Raw genomic sequence first — 16255 nt, 5'->3', positions numbered from 1 at the left:
CCCCCCTGCCCGCCCCTGCCAAGATTCTGGATTCCTGGAGATTCTAGGCCCTCTCCAAGATTATTATGTCTCAAGGTTTCTGGGTTCTAAAGTTCTACCCCCCAATTCTACTCCCCTAAGATTCCCAACACTTGAGATTCCAGATCTCCCAAGATTCTCTGACTACAAAGTTCTGGATGCTAAGATTCTAGCCCCTGTCCTTACGGTACCCCCCTCCCCCCCCTCCCCCGCCCCTTGAAGATTCTAGGCTCTGATGGGCTGGGTTAATTACATGGGCCTTTTTATTCCATCTGGAAAATACAAATATTCACAAGAGTCTGTACAACCTTAGGGACACCAGCCCCGGCCCAACCCTCAGCTGCATGCCACCCTCACCCCCCCACCCCACCCCCCAGCCCCAGCCTGCTGCCCCAGCACCCCAGGCTTCCTGCTGTGGTCCAAGTCTTTTCTCCAAGGCAGGCCTGAGTGTTTGATCCAGTCACAGCTGGGAAGGAAAACAACAACACAGGTTGTCAGGGAAAAAGTAAGAGTCCACCCGGCCTGGGCCATGCAGACAGAGGGCCTGTTTCCTTGATCCTCCCCTCCCCCCATGTCCCCAGCCCTCAGCCACGCAGGCTGCCCAAGACTCACCATCAATTACAAGTGGATGTCAAATACGCCATCCTCCACGGCCTGCACCTCCTCCTCTCTGATCTCTGCAGGGAAGTGGGTGGGGGTCGCGGGAACAGCTCCTGGGTCTCTGTGCCTTCAGCAGCCCTTCCCCCACTCACAGCCGACACCTTACCCCATCCCGGAAGCAGACCCATCCACCAAAAATCAATTCACTGAGTGACCAGTCGGCCCTCCCGTTTTTGAGCCTCTTCTAAGTTTTCATTCCACCGCGGCTTTTTCACAGCCACGTACTTGTCAGTGCAGTTTGCTTCAAATGTCAATTTTGTGTGTGTTTCACATTTTAGACCCCGGCACTTCGGAAGGCTCCATGCAAATGGCTTCACTTTTTCTATTTTTGAGGACTGATGCCTGGTGCCTGCCTCTATTTCTGAGGACGCAGGCCAATTCAAATGGCTGTGGTCAACTGCCTCCGACCCCAGTTTAACATGGTGGTTCAGAGTGTTCTCAGCAAAATAAATCATTTGGGGAACTGTCATTCAGCACACTGCGCTAGAACCACAGGAGACCCCCAAGACAGCCGCCAAAGATTTCCAGGGCAAGGGACATTTCTCAGAATGGCCTCCAGAGCAGACGAAAAGGGATACTCTGCTGCCTGAGCCAGCCAGGCACCCCTGTGACTGGAATCTTGAAGCCCCTTTCACTTTTACTCTTTTTTTTTCTTTTTTTAATGTTTATTTATTTTTGAGGGAGACCCAGAGCATGAGCAGGGGAAGGGGCAGAAAAAGAGGGAGACACAGAATCCGAAGCAGGCTCCAGGCTCCGAGCTGTCAGCCCAGAGCCCGACACGGGGCTCGAACTCACAGACCGCGAGATCATGCCCCGAATGGAAGTCAGATGCTTAACCGCGTAACCGATTGAGCCGCCCAGGCACCCTCACTCTAACTCTTTATGTATTATTCGTTTCTCTCAGCTTCAGAAGGTCAAGGTTTCCTGAGCCACCTTCTGGCCCCCTTACCTTTTCAATCCTTCATTATCACCCCACCAACATCACAGAATTACAAACTCCAGGAAGCTTTCCCTCCTGGATAGGTTAATACTTTGCCACAATAGCCCTGCCTCCCTCCCCTCACAGGACAGCACAGGAGGAGACCCCCTCTTACCTGGAGGCCGGGAGCCTCGCCTACCTGGGCGGGGCAGGGAGAAGCTGAAGGCTCGGTGATGGGTGTGGGTGGGCGAGGGCGAGGGCGCAGGCCCCTCCAGACTCACACTCTGGGCCCGGCGCCGGCACTCAACGGACAGACGGTCTCTACATTGCTTGTGGCAGTTCACGCCGCAGGCTGGGAGAGGCAGATGGGGAGCCCAGCCAGGGCCCTGGGTCAGAACGCTTTCCGGCCCCTTCCCCAGGCCTGCACCTCTCCCCAGTTTCCTGTGCTCCTGAGCAGCTGCTCCACCAAAATAAGACTCTCCTTCCAAAGTGCTTCATCCTGCTCACCAATCCACACCCTCCGCCAAGTCCTCGGTGCCCGGGCAGCTGTCTCACCACAATAAAAGCCCACTTAAAGGCTACCCCTTTCAATATAATCAGCACGCCCCTCTGGCTCCAGGGTACCTCACTCCTCCTCGGTTGCCCCGCCAAAATTAGAATCCCCGCGCAGAGAGTAGCTCTTCCCCCAAAATTCGGCCCTCCGGCCCTGCTCACCTCGGCATTTGAGGCCCTGCTTGTAGATGCCCAGGATCTGAAATAGAGGAGGGGGCTGTGCTGGGGGAGAGGGCTTGAGAGGTAATGATTCCACCTCTTCTTTCTCAAGGGCAGGGACTGGGACTGACCCACTCTGGGGCTTTAGAGCCCCTCGGGCCAACGCAGGCGCAGAACGGCCAGAGAGGCAGGCGGAATTAACAAGGTTCGACTCTGCTACGAGGCCTCCAGCAGGGGCGGGGCCGGAGGGAGGGCGGGGCGAGCGGAGGGGCCAGGGCTGGAGGGGTGTGGCTTGGTGGGGGTCTCACCAGGGCCTTGCAGTGGCGGCAGGCAACCGGGCGCAAGGAGTTGCTCTCGTGGAAGTTGTGCACGAAGCCCATGCGGCCGCCCAGCACCGAGCTGGAGCGCAGGAAGTAGGACACCATTTCCTCCCTGCTGATGCAGCCATCCCTGCGGGGGGCGGGGTGGGAGAGGGAGCGCCTCAGGTCGGGGCCCTCCCCCGGGACCAGCCACCCACCAGCCTAACCCATCCCACTGGGAACTTCCCTACCAAGGAAAAGATCCTCACCCAACTCCTGGTTTTAGATTTCCTGGTGCCGCAAAGAGAGGCCTAGACTTGGGAGCCAGCCAGAAGCACCGGCCGCTACCACTTGTGTGGTCTTGGGCAAGTCACTTCCCCTGGGTTTCCTTCCCAGAGAAATGAGGATCATAACTCCTACCGGGGTCACTTCACAGCGTTGGCGTGTAAACTAACTAGAAGGGCTGTGCGCTTTCCCACGAGATTATCAGCCTTTGTTTCCCAACGTGAGCTCTTTGGAACACCCATTGGGAGCCCTGAGATTCAAGAGACTTCTGCTGAGCTCTGGGACCAGACAAGATTGGGAAAAGCCGCCTGCCTCTGACTCTCATGCGGGTGAGTGCTGGAAAGACACCTGCAATCAGGATTCCCCCACATAACCCAGGGGTTCCCACAGAACCCTTTTCTCACCTATTAACATATTTTACGAAAGGAGCATGTGCTCTGGAGACAGACCTCCGTTCAAATTCTGGCTTGGTTACTTCCTGGCTGTGTGACCGTTGGGCTCATTAATCTCCCTGTGCCTCAGTTTCTTCTTCTGTAAACGGGGACAGTGATAATTCCTGCCCCTCATGGGTTTGTGTGAGGACTGAATGAGGGCACATGAAGCATTTATAACAGTGTCTGTGTAGTTGGTAGGTCCTGGGCCACGCGGAGCTATTTCTGTCAGTGTTCATCCTTGTTGGAAACTCCTGACTATTATTATATCTGGGGCTCCATGATGTGGCCCAGGTGATCCTTCAATTCAGTGGGGCATTGGGACAGCTGGCCATTTAGAAAAAATATATATATCACCCTAGATTCTTACCGCACGCTGTGCCTGGACACTACATTCTCACTGAACTGAGACCACTGATGTAAAAACAAAAACCATCGAAGTATCTGGAAAGGTGTAAGAGGATACCTTTGGAATTTCAAGGAGATGAGGGCCTTTCTAGACATAACACAAGTCCAAGAAGTCATAAAGGAAAAGACGGACGTATTGAACACGCGACACTTTTTTAAAATTTTATATGGAAACGGACAACACAAACGACAGACTGGAAGAAGATATTTGCAAACACATTCGACAGCAAAGAGTTAACATCCATTAACAGAGATTCTGAAAATCAATGAGAAAAAAAGACCCACAAACCCAGTGGAATAATGGACAAAGAATATGAACAAGCAATTAACAAAAGAAATATAAGGGACCGATAAACATATGAAAAGAGATCCTACCCCGGCTAGTATTAAAGAGATTCAAATTTAACCAAGACACCATTTGCCAATTAGACTGACAAAATTGTAAAGCTTATTATAGCGTCCAGTGTTGGCAAGGAAGTTGGGAGATGGGCACTCACTCACTGCTGACGGGGGTGCAGGCTGGCACAACCTTGCCTGAGGTCACTTTGGCAGGCTCTCTCCTAATTTAGAATGTGCATATCTTTTGATCCAATTATCCTACTTCCAGGAATTTCACCTACAGAAATAGTGGCCTGGGTGCATTGGTACAAAGATGTTCACAGCAGCGTGGCGTATATTAACAGCGGAAAACTGGGGACAGTCTACATGTCCATCAGCAGGATAATGACAGCGGGACACTCTGCAGCTATTCTAAAGAACGAGGTCGTTCTGCACGAAGCTGGCGTGGAAAGATGTCCGTGATAGAGGGTTACGTGGAAAACAAAAACAAAAGCAAAAAAGCGAGACGTGCAGTTCCATCAAGAAAGTGATAATAAATAAATAAACAAACAAACAAACAAACAAACAAACCCACCACCACCACCACCAACAACAACAAAAAACCCTGCAAACCCTGCTGCTACAAATAAAATACTAGATCCCGGTTAAAATATACCAAAATTTGCTTTAAATGCGTAGGTGAGTTTGTGGGAAAGAAATGGGCATCCTCACATTCCAGAAACAGAGAGCGAGCATCAAGCTGAGGCAGGGAGTTGGGACCAAGGCTGAGGCTGCCCTAGGAGGGGGTTGCTGGTCTCCCTAGAGAGCCAGGTGCTGGATTTTGGTGCCCAGATGGGCTGGGCACAAGGCTTGGGGTGCGCAGGAGGTGGGAAGTCAAGGCTGAGACCCCCGCGCGAAGCTGTATCTAAGGTCTCCAACAGCGAGCGGCACCCTCACTAAAAGTGTGACCTGGAAAAAATCCACCCACCAACCCAGGGACATAACCTAGAATTCTGTCTCAGTTCTGGGAGCAGAAACAAAGTAACTGTAACCAGCCCCGTGGGCAGAGCTAGATTTATACCACAATCCTATTTGTCCATGGAACAGGCACAAACAAAATCTGTAGCAATTTGCACATGCAGGGAGGGGGAAAAAAAAAAAAAAAAAAAGACTGGAAGGACACACTGTTGCCAAGCCAGTGGCATTGCAAACATGTTACTAATAATATAGCCTCCTCTGATGGGGAAAGATGGGAGGACGAACGTAACTTTGGCGTCTCACTTCATACGCTTTGTTCACTGTAAATCCGTTTTACTACCTGGATTTCTTTTTTACCACGGGGCTCCGCAATATGGAAAAAAAAAAAAAAAAAAAAGCCCAGATTTTTGAAATATGAATAGCGTTAAAAATATAAGTCGACCTGAGATGGGGCTGTAAATTGCGACTGGAGTTTTTTGTCTGCTCAGCAAAACAGGGATATGAACATGGTTGCAGGGGGCATGTTTAACCTACTTCAGAGAATCAGCTGTTTGTCCAAATTGTCAGTATGTGAATTGTTGATAAGCAAGTGGGTGCTGCTAATTACAGGCCTTTCTTTTCTATTCATTAAAACAGGCTACCCAGGAGTTGAACTTGCCCACACTTTTTGCCAGCTGTGAGCTCCACAAATAAAGCGGCATTTATGTAGCAACAGTCCCCAGGCCACAGTCTTTGCAAGATTCAGGTGGGGCCCCCCCATCTGTCTGAGTGAGTGGGGTAACCCTGTGCTGCCACAGCTGGAAGCCTCCCCCTCCAATACGAGCCCCTCGCCACATTGGTGGCTTCCTCGGCCACGATCATCTGGTTCAGTGGCCTCCTCTTGCACAGGAGGAAGCTGAAACCCGGGGGGGAAGTGAGCCTGCCTTCCCTCTCCCCCAGCCCCCAGCCCTCCTCACTGGTTCTGGTCGAGGTCCCCAAAGGCGCTGAGGTAAGGGAAGTTCCCACGGATGATCTGGAACTCTTCCTGTGAGATGTGGCCGTCCCCATCGACGTCAAAGTTCCGGAACACAGACTGAAGTGCACAGAGGGACACGCGGGGGACAGGAGGACAGGAGAACGAAACAGGCGTCAGTCCCGTCCTGTCCACAGGCCCAGTCCATGTTACGAAGGGTGCTCAGGCGTGGGCGCCTCTGCAGCTCCCCTTTTTCTCTCCCTTTACCGTACCCCCCCCCAACCCCGCCCACTGGCTCCGCCCCTTGCCTGCCGGAGCCTGAGCCCTGGCCCTGGAACGAGGCGCCAGTGTGGCTCCGAGGGTGGTGGCCAGGCAAAATCGTTCTCGATGCACCGCTGCGGACCTGTCCCCCGACCCCTCAGGTTGCAGGGCTGGCTGCCACAGAGTCTCACCTCCACCATCTTCTCGATGTGTTCCACCAGGAGTGCTTGATCCAGCCTGGGTTTGGCAGCTGAGGTCCACTCATCCAGCACCGGGGGCCGGGGAGGCGGGGTGCAGCTTGTGGGGCTGGTTGGCTGTGGGGATGGTCAGGCCTGAGTGAAGGCCGGAGGTGAGGGAGTCCAGGGCCCGGGGTGGGGGGCGGGGGCAGGCAGGAAAGCCCTGGGGAGAAGGGAGCCCGCCCAGCAAGCTGGACAGGTGAGGTAGCCTCTGTCCTGGGAGTTTCAGGAAGGGCAGAGGTGGGGGAGAAAGAGGTGGGGGAGAGTGGGGAGGCAGGGATTCCCTGTCTCACCGAGGACTTCGAGCGCGGCTCCCGCTGCAGGGACAGCTGGTAGAGTTCATCCTCTGTCTGATACTGATCCAGAGATACCTAAGACACACAGGCCTGATCACACCCCCTGCCCCTGCTGCCCTCAGGAGCCCGCTGTCCAGAGCCCAGGGTCATAGGTCCACTTAGAGGCCACGGCTCAGCCTGGAACCCAGCCCAGAAGCTAGACTCGGGACAAAGGCCACCTTAGAACACACCCCAGTGACCACACACCAGCCTAGCACACAGAGCAGACCCCGCCGCTTGGCCCCAAATCTTGGGCACAACGCGCCCCCAAGAATCCAGCCAAGAATCCAGGTCAGAACACAACCAAGAGCTCTGAAATTAAGCCCCAACCTAGAACCCAACCCCACATCAAGAATCCAGCTCAGATTTCAATCCTGATCCCAGCCCAGAGGCTAGAAACCGTTAAGAATTCACTCTAAACCCAAAACTCCAGCCTCGGCTCAGTGTCTCGAACCTAGTCTAGATCTCGACTAGAACCTAACTCCCATCCTCGACCCCCACACCGAGTGCAAGACCAAGCCCAGACCTTTCCTGAGAGCTCAAGGCCATGTTTAGAAACCACCCCTGGGGCGCCTGGGTGGCTCAGTCGGTTAAGCGTCTGACTTTGGCTCAGGTCATGCTCTCACAGTCCGTGAGTTCGAGCCCCACGTCGGGCTCTGTGCTGACAGCTCAGAGCCTGGAGCCTGCTTCGGATTCTGTGTCTCCCTCTCTCTCTGCCCCTTCCCTGCTCATGCTCTGTCTCTCTCGGTCTCAAAAATAAATAAACATTAAAAAAAAATTAAAAAAAAAAAAAAAAAAAAAAGAAACCACCCCTGACCCCAGAAGCCAGAGCTGAGCCCCAAGCCTTGAACACAACCCACTGCCAGGAACTCAACCCAGGACCCAGGCCTAGCTTCAAGCCCGGCACAGAAAGTCCACATGCCAGCCTCGAAATCAGACCTGAGTCCCCAGCCCCTTTCAGAGGCTGCAACTCATCTCGGTGTCCACTCCAGACCCTGGAGCCCAGGCTGGATCTCAGTTCCTTGATCAGAACCTAGAACACAAGGCCAAGCCCACAGCCTTGCGTGAACCCAAGACCAGAGGTGGTTGTCCACGCTGGTGCCCAGCCCCCGCCCCCCCCGCCCCCCCCCCCCCAGCGTCCCTGTTCCCAAGCCCCCTCACCGTGAGTAGGCTCAGCAGATCTGGGTTGGCCTGCACTGGTGGCCGAAGGCTGGTCACCATGGCCAGCTCCTCCAGGATGCTGAAGAGCTGTTTCATCTTGGCCCCATTAAGTCGGGTCCGGGCGGGGTCCAGCCAGTCAGGCAGTGCCAGCTGCAGGGCCACCAGGTCCTTGAGGTGCACGCCCAGGATGGGAAAGCGGAAGCCCACGCAGGCTGCCAGCCGGCGTCGGTAATTGCTATAGTTCCCTGTGGCTGTCACCAGTTCCGTGAGACCTTCCCAGAGCTGGGGTGGGGTGGGGCGTGGTGGGTGGGGGCAAAAAGCAAAGAATCACACACACGTTAGGCACATCACTGGCTCAACTACGCCTCCCCCCATCCCCCCCGCCCCGAGCCCTGGAAACGTGGGAGAGGATGAGGAGCCAGAGATGGGTGAAAGGTTAAAAAATCCTCCCTCACTGTCCCCCAGCACTGTCTCCCTTAGCCCCTGGGGGTCAGAGTTTATAGGTCATGAGTCCAAGGGAACGCCCACTGCCCAAGACCCCACCTCCACACCAGCCCTGGGCACAGACTATCCCTAACATTTAACAGAAGAAACTGAGGCTCAGGGCGGCGAACAGAACAGGACAAAGATCCAGAAGAAACGTCCTCCGCTGTGTCCTTTGTAACCGCCTACGCTGGGAAGACCCCCAAATGTTCAACAGGAGATACATAACTTGCAATAGACTTACAATAAAATATCATACGGCAGTGGAAACGAATGAGTAACAGAACGTTAGAAGGAAAGAAGCAAGACATAAAGTAACACACAACATGATCCCATTCATAGAAAATTCAGAAACAGGCAACAAAACTCCCACGTTATTTTGAGATTCATACAACGTGGTATGGTAAAGCTGTAAAGAAAAGCAGGGCCGTCATTACAAAAGTCATGACGTTGGTCACCTCTGATTGGGCGGGGGGCAGGGGGGGGTGGGGAGTTACGGTCTCAGGTGCTGGAAGCTTCTGTTTCTTGACCTGGGTGCTAAGTTACACAGGCATTTTCTTTCTAATTTTTCTTTAACCTCTACATACATACGCTTTATATATTTCGCTCTATGTACGTCACCCAATATGTTAAAATAAATAAACAAATAAAAGGGGGCACCTGGGGGGCTCAGGTGCTTAGCGTCCGACTCTCGGGTTTCAGCTCAGGTCATGATCTCACGGTTCAGGGGATCGAGCCCCACATCGGGCACCGCAGTCGCCTGCTTGGGATTCTCTCCCAATCCCTCTGCCCCTCCCCCGCTCACACTTTCTCTCTCAAAATAAATAAATAAATAACTTAAAAAAGAAAGAAAGAAAGAAAGAAAGAAAGGGAAAGAGAGAGAGAGAGAGAGAAAGAAAGAAAAGGAGAGGAAAAAAACACAAGCTTTGGGGTCAGGCAGACCGGTAAGCCCCCACTCTGCCGCTTTGGTCGTGTAACCTGTGAAAAGCCTGGGACCCCTCCAAGCCTCAGTTTCTGCATCTGTCAAATGGGGACAGGAGTGCCCAGCCCGCGACGCTACTAGGAGTTGTCAGTGAGGCCAGACCTGGGAAAGGGCTAGCCCAGGGCTTGACCAGGCTGTTCCCCTGACCCCCCCACCCCAGTCCCAGGCACCTTGACCGTCTCAGGGCTAACATGACTGTGGGTCTCCTTGAGGCGCGAGATGGAACTGTGGCTCAGGCCTCCCACCACTGCCATTAGTGTGTTGAAGTTCTGCAGCTGCAGGAGCTTCTGGGGGGCAAAGGAGGAGGGGTAGGCAGTCAGTCACTGAAGAGGCCCACCCAGAACTTGGCCCAGCTTTTCTGGCGAGGAGGCAGTGGGTTGGTGGAAAGGAACGACTCCGCGGATGGGCACCCGGGAGGCTGGCGGGGGGCGGGGGGGGGGGGGGGGTGGGGTGGGGGTGGAGCGACGGGCACCTCTGCCACGTGGACGAAGTGCGTGATGACCAGGGCCCGCTGAGGGGCTGTGGGCTTGCTGAGGATCATGAGTTGCACCCACTGCGACACACTGTTGAAGAGGGAGATGAATCGCTCCAGGACGGGGTTGTCCACGGTGCAGCCGTGAGTCACAAAACTGTGATAGTCCTGGAACTGGGGGTGGGAGTGGCCTCAGCCCCTTCGGGCCCCTCCCCTCACAGATGACCACGCCTCACCCTCCAGCTACTGAAACCCCCAACCCACCCTGTGACCCTGCCGACCCCAGGGACCCCCGATCCTCCTGGGACTCCTCCCCAACCCAAACTCTACCCCTGACCGCATGCCCTCCGGGGCCGCACCAGGATCTTGCAGAAGGAGCGATACTCCAAGTAGGTGAGATGCTCCGCCAGCTCCATGGGCTCCAGGTGGTCGAACAACAGGGACATCTTTCGCTTTTTCTGTCCTACGGGGTTCCGCTGGGTCACCTGCCGCTTCCACTTGTAGGTGGGGCTGGGGGGGGGGGGGAGGAGGGGGGCGGGGGCAGTGAGCCCTTTTGCTGGAGATGCCCCGTCCCTTGTGGCCCCACACTCGTGCGCAGGCACCACTCAGGCTGACTGAGGACCGACACAGTCCGTGGCACCGTGCTGGGCACTGATGTCCCCAGTCCCAGCAACTCCTGCAAACTCCCCCCTCGTCATGCACTCAGGCACTGTGCTGGGCACTGGGGGTACAGAGAGGAGCAAGACACAGTTCCTTCCCTTGGAGAGCTCACAGTCTACTGAGGGAGACAGACACAGAAACAGACAATCACCAAACTGCGCGGCGCGTCTACAGGTCTTTGCACAGAGGGGTCTGCACAAAGTGCAGGCCACGGGAGGGAATGGCAAATTCTGCCCCGGAAGGCCTCCGAGCCCTCAGCGCCCGGACACAGTCCACACCTGAGCTGAGTCTTGACAACACAGAGAGGCAGGCAAGGGGGGCCCGTATGAGCGGAACGTCATGGCGCAAAGGATGCAGGGCAGGGAATGACGAGCGGACCCGTACAGCTGTCGCATGGCGTGCACGGAATGGGAGTGGGCTGTGGAAGATGCTGCAGGAATGCCAAGCCGCCTGGACACCACCAAAGGCTTTGATCCCCAGCCGAGACATTGTGAAGGCGACAGGGGGCCATAGGTTTTCCAGCAAGAGAGTAACATGACCCTCACTCATTCAATTCAACAAACATTTGTTAAGTACAGATGGTGTAGGACGCTGAGCGCCCTCCCCAGCCCTCAAGCTCGCCCCACGCACACACTCTCGATGTCAATGAGGCTGCTGTGCCGCCGGTTCCCTTCTTGGTCTAACAGAGCCTTCAGCTCCTTGATCTGCTCAGCGAGCTCAGGGTTCAAGTCAAACTCTGCTGGGAATGCCGAGATCCAGTACCTGGCGGAAGTTCTGAGTCACCCAAGGCAGCCCTCCCCCCACCACCCCCTGGGATTGTAGTTCCCCAAAGAGGGGGAAAGAGCCCTACACTGTGGCTCCCTCCCCCAACCATCCCACCCCCCCCCCCGCCCCGTTCATTCCTTCCCCACCCCCACGGGGCAGATCAGAAAACCCAGGCCCAGACCAGGAAAGAGGCAAGCCTGTGACAGCCGGCCCACCATGGACAGAGCCCGGGTTCAAACCCACATGACCAACTCCCAGAACGTGTTCTTTCCACTCCTTCAGGCCAGTCTGAAGCCTGAGAGAAGGGAGCGAGAAGAGGGGACAGCGTCGCAAAAGGAAGGCTCACCTGACCAGGTGGCATGTTTTCACCTGCAGCGAATTGGAGTTGTCCTTCCGGGATTGTTGGTAGGTGAAGGAGAGTTAAGGAAAACGAGGATGGAGACTAATTCTAGAAAGGGAGGCAGGAGATGGGTCCCGGCTTCTGGAGGGAGACCGTGGGAGGGGCCTGGTCCTAGGAGAGATGCTGGGGGCGGGACCTGGGGTGGGGCCTGTAGGAAAGGGGCTGAAGAGGGGGTGAGGGGCGAGTCTGGGGAGGGTGCACAGCTAGGAACGGGGCTAGGTTCTAAGGGGTGGCTGAACGCATGACCTGGGTTCCGGGAAGGAGGCCGGAGGAGGGACTTGGGCTGGGAGTAGGGACAGGTCCTAGGCTGTAGAGAGCCCAAATTGAGGAGGGGCAGGGGCGGGGGGCGGGGCCTGACTCGAGAGGCGGGAAGGGGCGGAGCCTCGGCCCTGGAGCAAGGTTGCGCCAAGCCTGGATTCTAGGGCTTATAAGGGGCCCATGCTCTAGGAGCGGAGCCCATTCTTGGCCTGGGCTGGGCGGCCTGGCTCCCCCAAGCAGGACTGCAGGGCCCACGGCGAGGCCCGCGAAGGATATATGTGGAGCAGTTTTGCCGCCAGCTGCGAAGAAGGGATGTACCAAGGGTGCATCATGAGGAACATGCGCACCAGCTGCGGGTCTCGCACCTTCCCGGAGTCATCTAACTCCGAGGGGTCAGAGAGAAGCGGGGTGACCCTGCGTCCCGTAGCTGTGGTCCCTAAAGCCTACCCCACAGCCCGCCGGATATGTGGCCCCCCGCCCATCACCTGCTTTGCCAGGACTGCGAATCCTGTAGGCAGATTAGAAAGAACAGGTAGGGTGGGCGAGGGATAAGGCAGGATCTGAGGAACCGGAGGAGGGAAGCGTCTGATCCGGGCCCATCGTCCCGAGGGGAACCAGCTGGGGCGGAAGAAGCCTGGGTTCCCGGGGGTCAAGAATCCAGAGGCCACTTCCTGAGTGCTTGGGGGAAAGGGCACCCCCTCACCAGATAAGCCGCCCCCCACCAGCCGGAAACAGCTCCCAGGCCAGAGATAGACAGTTCCTCCGGATCCTCCGGGGAGACAGATAACGCTCCGCATGTTCCAGAGTCTGGGGGGACCCCGTCCCTCCCTTCAATGCCGGCATAGCAGGGAAGGGAAACATTTTATCTTTCCGAAGCGTGTGGATCTCTCTACCGAGCAATGAAGAGAAGGCTTTCGTTAAAAAGGTGGCAGGATGCGGAACTGGGTGGGTCCAGGCCAGGGGTCTGCCCGGGGAGGCAGGGACCCCGTTTCAGGCTCGGAGCTGGGCTCAGGCTGGGCGTGCCCTCCCGTGCCACTCACCGAAGGCTTCGATGCAGCCGCGGAGCAGCTCCTCCACCGTGCAGCCCTTGTCCAGGTCTAGGGTGCCCGCCATGGCCGCCGGCGCGGGGAGGCTGGGCCAAGCTGCGCTCCGAAGCCTCCCAAGGGGCTCCGACCGGACCCCTGTCCCGGGAGAGGCAGAGAGGGAGTCTGCGGAGGCGCCGGCGGGGGGGGGGTGGGGGGGGGTGGGTTGCGAGTCGCGGGGCGGGCAGGAACGGGGCGGGGCGGGCACGCCCCCTGCTGGGCAGGGGCGGAGTCGTGCGCCGCGGCCACTCCCGGGGTTAAACGGTCTGGCCCGGGATGGTGCAACCCACCAGTTGGGAAACCGACCGGCCGCGAGGCTTCCGGCTCACCCTTGGAGTCGCGGGAAGGCCGAGGGGCTCCCCGGGGATGGGGACGAGCCAGGACACTCCGGGAACTGGTTTGTGCCCCAACCCCTCGTAGGCCCTCTTCTCGCGTCCTCTCCCCGGAGGCACCTGCAGCACCCCGCAGCTCGGCTCTACGCCCCTCCCGCTTCCCTCCCTCCACAGCCTCCCTTCCCCCGCAGGGTTATTTTGGGAACCCAGAGCCTGAGGGGACCTCGGAGGAATTTCTCCCTGGGATGGGAGGGAGGGAGGAACCCAGGCGTCCTGCCCGCATCGCCCCCTCCCGGGCTCCCGGGAGGGGAGGCGGGGCTGTGGCAACCCCCAGGGGCCTGCCCTTGGGGAGGCGAGCTAGAGTGCAGAACATTCCTGGGGCGGGGTGGGGGTGGGGGGAGCCCGCTGCCGCCCCGGAGGCGTCAGCGGGAAGCCTGAGCCTGGGAACCACGCGCTCCCAAGCCACCTCCTCCGTGAAGGCCCCAGGGGTCCGGGTGCAGCCCTTCCGCAGACCATCTTCCTCCCCAGCCGGAGCTCCGGACCCAGGCCCCATACTACACAGTCGAACTGTGAGCTCACTCACAGGCAGGCCACATTCGAACACACAGAGCAGGGCGCCCAGAAGGGGGCGCCAGCGTCCTGAGGGGTGGAGAATGCCGGCACGTCTCCACCAGCAACCCCAGTCACACGCGGGGTGATACACACCCATGCAGGGACACACTCTCATTCTATACCTGAGGCCAGAGGCCCACATTGGGGGGAAAGACCCCTCCACCCCATACACACACACTTGGGCCTCAGGCACTTGCCTCCCAGCCTCTGTCTCATACACACAATGGCACTCACACCCCGTGCACACCTGCAGGAAGGATCCCTCGGGCACACGTACCCAGCTTTCTAGCCCAGAATGCAAACCCGTTGATGGGGCCAGTTCTGGACTTGCAGCTCGCTCGAGCCAGGCCAGCCTGGAGTCCCGCGGCCACGGAGGCTCTGAAATCGCACACGTGCGCGCACACACACACACACACACACACACACACAAGACAGTGCACCTACACGCATGTACAATCCCACACATGCACACACCCCCATGGATGTGCACACACGCCCATTCCGCCGCCCCCATTTCCTCCGCAGTCCAGAAACCAGCTCTGCGGCCGCAGCGCCCTGACACCCCTCATCCCCGGACGCTGGCAGAGCCTGCCCCCCCCCCAAAGGTACCCCGTCCCCCTCCCCTGCACAAACTCGCCGGGGCTGGAGGGGGTTCCTCTACTGAGTTCTCTGGCTGACTTTTCCTAGGAGCCACCCAGAGCCAGCCCCGTCTAGCTCTGTCGCCTCCTCGCTGTGTGACCTTGAGAGTCACTTGGCCTCTCGGAGCCTCAATTTTCTCATCTGTCAAATGGGGGGTCCGCGAGAGAAGGTCCCGCTGAGACGTGGCTGGGAAGGGCCGGAGGCGCCGCGGATGCCGCCCCCTCCCGCGGGTCGTCCAGGGCGCTTCAGCTCTCTCCCACCTACCCCGGACCCGGGCCGCAGACTCCGCTCCCACCAATCCACCCGCTGCCCCCGGCCCGCCTCCGCCGCCGCCCTGGGGGGGGGGGGGGGGGGCTGGGGGCCAGGCCCTCCTCTGCCTGGCGCCTCGCCCGCTCTCGCTCACTCACTCTTGGGACCCGCGCGGCACGGAGCCCGCACCCGGCCGGGCCGGCGCCACCTCCGTGCGCTCCCGCCCGCCGGCCTCGCTGCGGCTGCAGCTCCCGCCCGCTCTCGGCGCCGCGGCCCCGCTTCCCGCCGCCCCGCCCCCGCGCCGCGGCCGCCCCCTCCCCTCCCCACCCCTCCCGCCCCTGCGCGGGGCTCCGCACCGCCGGCTGCGCCTCCCCCACCGGGGGCTCCCTCTCGCCCCGCACGCGGCCGTCCCTGCGGCAGCTTAACCCCTCCCCTGCCGCGCCGCCCGGGAAGCCAGGGCCGCGGGGCTGGGGCTGCGCCACCGGCCGCGCGGAGGGTGGGCGAGCGGAGGTCAGGCCTCGCGGGACGTGGAGGGGGGATCTAAACCGAGAGCCCTCTCCCCCCACCCAGACGCCCCTACGCCCCCCGCCCTGCCGGCTGTTGGGCAGAGGAAGCCGGGAGGGGCAGGAAGCGGACTGCGGTGGGGAAGGGGCGCCCCGCCCAGCCCCCGGCCCGGGTTCCTGTTTTCGAGACAAACCGTTCCCACGGGGCTAACCCGACCCGGGGCCGGGCGTCTTCCTGCGGGCAGCGGGGGGCACAGACCTGGTAGAGATCGGGGGCGTGGGGAGAGCGGCTTCTGTGATAGCCTGGAGGAGGGGCTAGGACAAGATGGGAACATTTTGGGGACAGGGGCCTTGTGGGAGAGGGAGGCATGAAAACGCGGCTACCTGAAAACGGGGCCTCGATGTCTGTGGAGGGGGGTGGGGGCGCCCCGAGTTCACACAGGAGGGACTGGGGCCCCGGAAGCCTGGCTCCTCACGGGGCCAGATGGGAAGGGGCTGCTGCAAGCGGCGGGTGGGTTCTGCGCAACTTGGGGGACTGGAGGTCTGCGTGCGTCTCCCCCACCACCCCACCACCCCCCGGGGCAGGGAGGAACTTGGGAGGGGCAGCCACAAGCTGTTGGGGTCCCACAAGCCAGGCCTAGGAGAGCCGGTAACCATTTCCGGCTGTTTGGATTCAAATACACTCACTGTGAAACCACCGGCCCCAAACCTGCCTTTCGAGGCTTGCCCCTTCCTGCCTCAGGGCTGGGGAGGCAGGACCTCCCCCACACCTCAGTTTTGGTAATATGAGGCCGAGAAACAGCCTCTTTCTGGTCCTCAATTTCCCCAAAGTGAGGGGAGGGGGCA

The 16255-nt window shown here is 58.6% G+C and overlaps 1 protein-coding gene across 7 annotated transcripts; it reads right to left on the bottom strand.

The window, feature by feature from the left end:
• Positions 1-259: 259 nt before the first annotated feature.
• Positions 260-15197, bottom strand: RASGRP2 (RAS guanyl releasing protein 2). Of its 7 annotated transcripts, none has more exons than XM_078433682.1 (17): positions 15065-15197; positions 13033-13173; positions 12269-12371; positions 11681-11743; positions 11200-11331; positions 10269-10419; positions 9910-10083; positions 9608-9724; positions 7973-8254; positions 6770-6847; positions 6432-6554; positions 5984-6099; positions 2617-2758; positions 2312-2348; positions 1773-1949; positions 631-695; positions 260-484 (listed from the first exon to the last, which is right to left on the bottom strand). In XM_078433682.1, exons 2-16 carry the CDS (start codon positions 13103-13105, stop codon positions 637-639), a joined length of 1827 nt encoding a protein of 608 aa, XP_078289808.1. In that variant the 5' UTR covers positions 13106-13173; positions 15065-15197; the 3' UTR covers positions 260-484; positions 631-636. The 7 variants fall into 7 exon arrangements, with proteins under 7 accessions (XP_078289808.1, XP_078289805.1, XP_078289804.1 ...); XM_078433679.2 differs by lacking the exon at positions 15065-15197 and adding an exon at positions 13404-13513; XM_078433678.2 differs by lacking the exon at positions 15065-15197 and adding an exon at positions 12696-12881 and having other exon boundaries at positions 13033-13147.
• Positions 15198-16255: the final 1058 nt, after the last annotated feature.

This window comes from Panthera onca, chromosome D1 (assembly GCF_046562875.1).
Source record: "Panthera onca isolate mPanOnc1 chromosome D1, mPanOnc1 haplotype 2, whole genome shotgun sequence".
Taxonomy (NCBI): domain Eukaryota; kingdom Metazoa; phylum Chordata; class Mammalia; order Carnivora; family Felidae; genus Panthera; species Panthera onca.
The sequence above is the reverse complement of the archived record's forward strand: the minus strand, read 5'-3'. Positions and strand labels throughout refer to the sequence as shown.

Excerpts from the sequence above, each read along its gene's own strand:
- RASGRP2 (XM_078433678.2), bottom strand. The coding sequence starts at position 12,789 with ATGCGGAGCGTTATCTGTCTCCCCGGAGGATCCGGAGGAACTGTCTAT. Across the intron at positions 10,084-10,268 it reads GCTCCTTCTGCAAGATCCTG|TTCCAGGACTATCACAGTTT; the intron begins GTGCGGCCCCGG and ends TCCCACCCCCAG. Across the intron at positions 6,100-6,431 it reads ACATCGAGAAGATGGTGGAG|TCTGTGTTCCGGAACTTTGA; the intron begins GTGAGACTCTGT and ends TGTGCACTTCAG.